The sequence below is a fragment of the Populus trichocarpa genome, chromosome 1 (genome assembly GCF_000002775.5).
Source record: "Populus trichocarpa isolate Nisqually-1 chromosome 1, P.trichocarpa_v4.1, whole genome shotgun sequence".
NCBI lineage: Eukaryota > Viridiplantae > Streptophyta > Magnoliopsida > Malpighiales > Salicaceae > Populus > Populus trichocarpa.
The window spans coordinates 43,050,583-43,059,040 of NC_037285.2; the positions used below are offsets into that span (position 1 = coordinate 43,050,583).

General features: G+C 34.3%; 1 protein-coding gene across 1 annotated transcript; it reads right to left on the reverse strand.

Moving 5' to 3' along the window:
• Positions 1-4,371: 4,371 nt before the first annotated feature.
• Positions 4,372-8,092, reverse strand: LOC18095627 (protein SYM1). The gene is made up of 7 exons (XM_006370247.3): positions 7,517-8,092; positions 6,694-6,834; positions 6,494-6,607; positions 6,232-6,405; positions 5,635-5,750; positions 5,059-5,140; positions 4,372-4,935 (listed from the first exon to the last, which is right to left on the reverse strand). Exons 1-7 carry the CDS (start codon positions 7,991-7,993, stop codon positions 4,930-4,932), a joined length of 1,110 nt encoding a protein of 369 aa, XP_006370309.1. The 5' UTR covers positions 7,994-8,092; the 3' UTR covers positions 4,372-4,929.
• Between the last annotated feature and the right edge of the window lie 366 nt (positions 8,093-8,458).

An 8,458-nucleotide genomic window follows, 5' to 3' on the forward strand; every position in this document is an offset into this window, starting at 1 on the left:
GTTAGTGAGTTGAGTGGTTAATTACCAGCTTATAAATAAATAAATATATATACATGAGATCTGTGAGGTCGAGTGGTGAAAACCAACAGGAGAGCACTTCTTGATTGAGAATAAATTCTATGCATCAATTAGGTCTTTTTCTGCTAAAAGATGGCCATTGTCAACTCTGATATGCAAAGTTCAAGAATGCGAGTTTCATTTTCATAAATGAAGGTGCCAAAAGGATGGGGTTCTCCTTGACGAGGCCATGTCCAGCCAACTAAAGTTCTATACAATCTTTAGGCGCATGATTGAACTTGAAGAACGGTCAAGAGGGATTAACATCTAGTTTTAGCTGCGACCCACAAATTGACAGATGGTTCAGGCAGAAAAGTACCCTGGACCATTGATGATTCAGTTGACAAGGGCGAAGTCGCCCCGTAATCATGGCTTGTTATAGTAAATGGTAGGCACTAGATTAGCAATTTGTAGCTCATAATTGAACATTTCGCCACGCCCCCACATACAAAATGGAAAAAGATTGAGCTTTTTAATAAACCTATTTGTCAATCATCGTCGACAAGAGTCGGGATTTGGGTTGCAGATAGCTGGCGGTGGGTTGGGCTAGCTTGGAATAAAAGCAGAAGTTTAAAAACAACTACATCCCTTCCATAAAAAAAAAATCTATTTTATTTTTTTTACATAAACTATAATTCATACTTTTTTATATATTTACTATGTTGTCTTTTATATTTAATTTAATTTAATTTAATAGGAAAGCATGTGAATTTAATTTTTTTTTAAATAGTAAAGTAGTGAATTTTGATGTTCGATTTTTTACTTTAAAATAAAGATTATATATTTTGAGACATCTAAAAAAGGATTATTTTTATGAGAGTGAGGGAGTAGTTTGTAAGTTGTTTCAGTGTTCATCAACAAATCTATCTATAGGCAATTTCTCTTGAAAACAGCAGGCTCCTTTGCAAACCGAAAAGAAAGCAAAAACAAAAGTTTCTTTAAGACAGAAAAAAGAGTCAGAATTATGCCATATTGATTTGGATGAGGCCATGCCAACACCTGACCATATTGTCAAGGCATTTATTTGGTGTTGCGGTCCAATTATATTTTTATAATTTTAATTTTTAATTTTAAAATAATTTTTTTATATTTTTAGATTATTTTGACGTAGTGATGATAATTTTTTTAAAATAATATAATTTTAATATATTTAAAAACAAAATATACTTATAAACAATTTAAAACATACTCACAAAAATTAGATGATGCATAAGATTATCAAATTTACCCCTAATGAGACGGGGGTGGCCAATTATTTTCGTGCAATTTGCATGCTCACCTTTGGTTAGTCTTTTGTATTATTTTTTAGAGTACTAGTTCTTTGTTTTTAATCGTGTGGGTGAATACGTGTGGAATGTCTTAGAGATCGCGGGTTTGAGGTTGGGAGATGTGCTTTATTAATTTTGAGGAGTCTATCTCTTTTTTTCTTCAAAAAAAAAATAAATACATTCATCCCTTATAAAAAGCAAAAACAAAAAGCCTAAGCCCGCAGACCTCCCTCATCTCCACCTGTCTAGATTTCGTTGTAACAAGCCTTTTGAATTTTTGTATTGGCCATTTGGGTTTTTTGTCTTTTTTTTTTTATTTTTGTTTTATTTTTTTTTTATTTTCAATTATATTCTTTAATATGGAGTTTTTATGTTCTTTGAGTTTTTTTATCTTTTTAATTTTATTTTTTTAATTTTATCATTTAATATATGATTTTTATTTAATTTTATCTTTCAATATTAAATTAATGGTAATTCAATTTTTTTATTTTTATCATATAATAAGAAGAAAAATTGACCCTTTTTTATCTTTTAGTTTTTTTTTCAATTCCATCCTTTAATATGGAGGTTTTGTTTCCTTTGAGTTTTTTTTTTTAATTTCATTATTAATAAGAGCTTTTTATTTAATTTTATCTTTTAGTATTATATTAGTTTTTTTCTTTAGACTTACCTGGTGAACAAGTCCGTATTAAAACAATTCTTACATAATTTAATTTAAAACTTAATTTAAGCAAATTATCAGGTTATAATTTTTCAAATTTAAACCGTTGTATCCATGAAAATGCCAAAAACAATTCCAACAATCTAGATATTATTTTATTACATTCAATTAATAAACTAGTAAGAAGCTACATAATAAACTAGTAAGAAACTACATGATAACGGGGAAACATTCGATGTATTTTTAGATATTAGTTTTCACATTAAGATTATTGAATTTTGTTTTTTAATTGGATCGTAGACGTGTTATACATATATATTCAAATTGGTGCAATAACAAAACATAAAAAAAAAAAAAAAAACTTTTTCACAAATCACCATCCACACCAAACACCTCAAAAGGTTCCATTCAAAATAAAATTCCATAACTTGCCAATGAATTGGCAAAAGGAATAAATATTAGTAAAAGGGGGCAAAAAAAAAAACAAGAAGGTTCCATTTATAGGTATTGTTTATTTTTGTATTTTAAAAGTATTTTTAAAAAATTCTTAAAACTTTTATTTTTTTATTTTAAATTAATATTTTTTTGTTTATTCAAATTATTTTAATGCACTATATCAAAAATAATTTTTAAAAAATAAAAAAATAAATTTTAAATAAATTTTTTTTAAAAAAATAATCATAACTAAATTCTTAAACACCCAAAATCGAGTCGGTGCTGGTCATCGAAGCCATTAATATGCCGAGTAAAACGTTGTGGTTGACAAGTAGTCTAACATTTGAAAGTCAAAAACAATGGCTTTGTATCCACCAAGCCATAATTGACACACTACCAGGTGCTTAACAGTTCAAGGTCTTCTTGCCAAGCCCAACCATATGGAATCATGAGAAAGTCCTGAAGAAAAGCCTCGTCAAAACATGCATGATTGCATTACTATTTAAAAAGCTTTTAACATACGAGAAGCCAACTGTGGCAGAACAATTCTCTCTCATTTCCAGCTCAAAATCACACCCCCATCTCTTTCTTGGCTCACAAAATGGAAACCATCTCCCAAAAACAGACTAGAGGAAGGCTCCAACCTCCAGCAAGACAGTCACTTGGTGAGGGCAACAGGGTTAGGAGAAATAATCAAGTAGCGTCCATCTCTCCTAGGCCACGGTCAACTTGTACGTGCTCAAACCGTCCGGGGTCAGTCAGGTGTAGCAAGCACGGCTATCTGGTGCCTAGTGACAAGTTAAGAAGAAATCAAGCAAATACAGAGATATTAAGGAGGGCTTTAGCACCACCAAATCGGAGGTTAACCCTTCGGTGGTTTAACTTCCAGCCAACGCCTAGTCGGCTTTCTAACATGTCCATGGCATAGTTATTTGCAATATTTTTTTTAGATGGGTGTTCTGTATTTATCTCAAGAAATGATTGTCTATATGTAAATCAATTGAACAGCAATTCCTTTTCATTTGTCTTCTTTTTCTAACATTTCGTTAATATGGCATCGCTGTTTTTCAAATTTATGTATCTGCTTGGTGGAGATTCTTAAGGTTGACCTGTTCTATTCTTGTTGTTAGAAAGCGGGATGACCTCTTCAAATCTTTACGGCATGAAATTCATAAGGTTGGCCTTTTCTTTTCTTGTTGTTAAAAAGAGGAATCACTTGGAGTTTTCCAATTTCATTAAGAACAGAACAACACCAGAAAAAAGAACAGTAAAAGATAAAAAATATATATATAAAAAAATGAAGTGCTTTTTTAGTGCCGGGATGTAGCGATAAAAACAAACATTTTATTAGATTAGTGCCTTTGAAGATGCTATATGGACAGACACTAAAATGTATGCAAATACTGTGCATGGAATCATGAAGTTGCAGCATTGAGAGCAACAGTGGATGCATTTTCAAGTCCCAAAGTTGTAGCTTAATCAATATGGAAAGCTTAAGAATTACGTTCAAGGGTCTTAAATTCATGCAGTATCAGGACTATCCTTTGGAGGGTAATTTTTTGGAGACCCTAGACTTTGCTCGACTACCCAGTATGCTGCTTGCCTTCTTACTTGCAATGAATAATTTTACAGAAATTTTGTTCAGCTTGGAAAAACAAAAACCATTCCTCTTCGGATGCAGAGTTACTAACAATTATGTGACATCGATTTATTTGATTACAATGTCTCACCCTGCTGTATCCGCATCAACAAATACAGGGACCGTCAGCCTGAACATGTATAAGCTTTCAGACGTTTAAATTGTGAACCACAGTACGGTGTGGCTATTGGCTTTCAGTTCACTCCTTGTTTATGTTAGAGGGGAAGAGCGCAGGATCGCAGAGAATGTGCAAGAGATTAGGGGGCACATAATAGGAGTCTAGAGAAAGGAACCTACAACAATTTCAACCGTAGGCAAACAAACAAGTCATTATACTCCGAATTATGAACTGGAACCTGTCTGGATTGTTGAAATTGAGACAGCAAAAAAATCATTCTAAAGAAAAAGGCCTCTTATCTCCATTGCTCTGTCATCCACCTTCTTCCTTTCCCTTCTTCAATAGCAATGCAACCACAACTCAATTTCCTTTTCATGAAAGAGGGCAACTGTGATTTAATAGTGAAGCTCCCACTGGATGGCTTATCAGATCAGAGAGGGGGGAAATGGTGGCAATCTGAGTCATATGTTTCATTTAGGTGATGAGGCATTTCTGTTTCTATATGTGCACCAGAAAATTCTATATTCCATGGAAACTTTCCAGTACGTGATTTTTACTGTTGTTAGGAATGGAATGGTATCTCAAGAAGAGTACAACAATCATCATATAAACATGAATATGCAGGATGGGTGAGATATATACGGTAGCCAGACCGTCAAGCAACTTTCTGCATCAATCATCACATTGTGGATCCCCTCTCAAACTCTAATGACTGAGTTGAGCGACTCGTAATTTCTTGCATTCCATCCATCTACTCCTGTTAAGGGGCAAACAAAATGGGTTTGATGAAGTAAAAGAACACTCAAAGCATATCATTAACTTTCTAGTGCAGTCATTTGTTTATCCAAATAATACAACATAAAACAGTTCTGCAGTATACCTCAGGAGAACTGGGCAGAGAACTGGAAGAAGCTTCTACTGCTGCCTCAGATATTCTTGCTTCTGATTTCTCGTTTGAATAACTACCAAAGAGGGGGGGGGGGGGGAATTTAGAACTTCAGGCTCAAGTCAAAACAAAATGAATCCTTTATCACCAGACAAACACTTAATTGTTTATTTATTTACAGATATCTCAACACCATAAATGGGTGGTGCTTCCATGAAAAGGACAAAACAGAATAAAGACAGGAATTTTCTGTGCCATGTCAAGACCACATATTCACATATACCACAAGTAAACTGGAAGATTCTAAAGCAATCTCTAGCAATACTGCTATCAGGGACCACTGGAGATCTCTAACCAGAAATTAAAGTGAGAGAATTAGGCAACAAAGAACTCAGATAAAAAATACATCCAGATTTCACTAGAAATATTTAGCAAATCAAAATCAACTCTTTCTTGGAGATCGATTATGCTCATCCTAAACATATTTCCCAAGAAAAGAATCCATTAATATTTTTCCAGGCTTCATTACCTAAGGCATGACAGTTCAGCAAGAAACAGTATGCTACTTACGTAGACAGTATGGTCACCCAGATGAGTTCTACACAGTCCACCCAAAGGAGTCTTTGTTCTACAGGGATCACACCATATGTGATAAGATGAGCAAACGGCCAAAGCTTCCATCCTGCCTGCACAGGAAAACACATCAAAGAATTCAATAATTAAGCCAAGTTGCCAACAAGAAAAAACTAAAGTTCATGTGTTTTTGTAAAACAGTCCAAGCAATAAACAAAAACTACAAACCAAGCACAGAATTCAGCTTATATTAACTGAAAACAGAAGTACTCCTCAATACCTGACCATTTTGAAAAAGTAACAAATTGGAAACTTGTTGAGTTGAAGCTTGTAAATGAGAAAACATTTTGTAAACTCATTCAGGTGTTAGAATGGTTGCAAACTAAACATTTAATTATGAGACCAACATGCATGATAACTTCCATTGGCCTCAAACATCCAACTATTAATGCAGAGAGGAAACACTCAAAACTAGTGATGCGGTTTCGCCAGATCCTACCCTTCCCAACTCCATTACCAGGTGATAATAAAAACAAATGCTAGATCAAAGTTTGGATCTAGACACAACGAGGAAAGGACAGAAGGCTCTCTTACTGTAAGCATAGGCCAGAATGTAGCTGTCAGTTCACTGAAAATGCTGGCAGGTGATTCCAGACGCAAGAATCCCAAGGCTGTGAAATAAATGCTGTTCCAAGCTGCTGCCCACAAAGTTTGGTCAAAGGCTACTTTGGCAGGAACCACCCACCAATCTTGGAAGGGAAAAAGCTCCTACAAAACAGCAAATTGACTGAGTAAATTAATGAAAATGTCATTGAACCTATTAAACTTCCAAAGAAATTTGAATTTCGTTAATCACCTCACAAAACTGGTAATAGTAATGTGAAAGGGAACCATGTAATGTAAAGCCAACAAGGCCCGATCTAAACATTCTTGTGCGGTCGTACTCGAAGAGGGGTTTACCTTCATAGCACTGAAGATGAAACAGAAACACAGTAAGAGGATGAATACACAACAAAAATAAGATATCTCAACATTGGTTTCGCGGATTTTACAAACCTGAGCAATCCAATCCCCTAGAGAGTAGACTATGCCACTAATCATCATTTTTGCTAAAACTGGGTTTGTCTTTAGAGCTTCCTCATAAGCAGACCAGTTGTGTTGAGGAGCATATCTTAGTATCTCAAAGAGAGTCCACCCCTATTAGAAAAGTGAAAATTAGATGTAGAAGATGTAATCGATAAACAACAAGGGAATTTAGCAATGCACAAAAATAAAAATAAAATATAAAACGCATCCAATTATGTCATCCAGCAATGCCTACGGAAATGAGAAAGAAAGAGAAGTTAACATCAATAGCAAGCAACAACTTAAATTTAGATCACACCAAAATGGTTTGAATAAATGAGTTAAAGACAACCAGAATATGAATCAAAGGTTCTAACGAATCTTCTGTACAAGAAACAAGAATTATTTGACTCCTTAATCTAAGTAAGCCACAAGTCCCAAACTTCTTTTATTACCACAACCAAAAAAGGTTTCTAGCATTCTTAGTCCCCTGATAAAACCTTCAGCTTCCATGAAATCAGATCTTAATTGCGTAACTCTGAGCCAGAGGACACAAATTCAAAGCCAAAGGTGATACAAGAAACAGAATCAAACTTGCTCCAACGCCAAGAAAAAGGAAATAAATGCTATGCATGAAGAACATTCCTAAAAGAATGAATGAAAAAAAATGAGATACCTTTGCGTTGTCCAACCATAATGAACAGAAACAATTTTCATAAAGAGCATGAAAGCAATAAAAACAAAGCCACAAGCAATTTACATAGCAAACAAGGATGAATTGTTCTAAATACACATAATATAAGATTGTACTTACATGCCAGTAATTATGGTCAATTGTGAGCAACTTGGTGATAGCATAAGTACCAGCACCAAGAACAATCATTGCATTGATGGTCCTATCAATTAACCTCTCGGATTCCGATTGCCTATCTATACTCTCTCCATCAATACCGGAACTTGAAGCTGAAGAGAACCCTTCAAAAGAGAACTGCCCGTCGCTCCCTCCAAACCCACTCACCTGAGCAGCCAACTCGGTCCCTTCTCTCTCTACTGGAATCGCTAGCATCCCTTCTTGCTGGTCTACACTGTCACCGCTTTGTACTGGAATAACATCGAGCTCTTCTTGGACAACAGAATTCAAGTGCCAGCTCTGTTTGTTTCTGCAGAAAGTTTGGCTCTTTGGCAATTTTGGGCTGAGAAACTGAGGGTTTTGCAGGCTTTTTGAAATGGTTTTTTTGGTTTTTGAAAGAGAAAGGAGACCGTGAGGAGAAATGGCGTGTAAAGCAGCCATTTTTGCTACTGAGTTGAGGTTGGGAAAAACTGGGTTGAGTTGACCAAGTTATCGATCTAACTGTTCGTTTCTCCAAGTAAAAGCGTGTGAAGGCAGTTAGTTTATTATGATAGGCTAATGTTTTGGTATGCTATGGACTATGATATCATGTTTAGGCTTATCTGTGTTTTACTTTGACGCACAGCTTTGATGACGTGTTGGTTATGTGGGGTAGGGCATTGGGAGATGCTTATTGGTTCCCATCAGCAGGTAATGAAATCTTATTTTGTAATTGAATGTAGACAAACATTACTGATCTAAGAGAATTTTTTATTTTTATGTTTTTCTTTAAATTAAAATATTTTTTTGTTTTTATATAATTTTAATGTATTAATGTTAAAAATAAATTTTAAAAATAAAAATATTATTTTAATATATTTTTAAATAATTTTTTTTTAAAAAAAACAATTAGTATCTAAAATTATA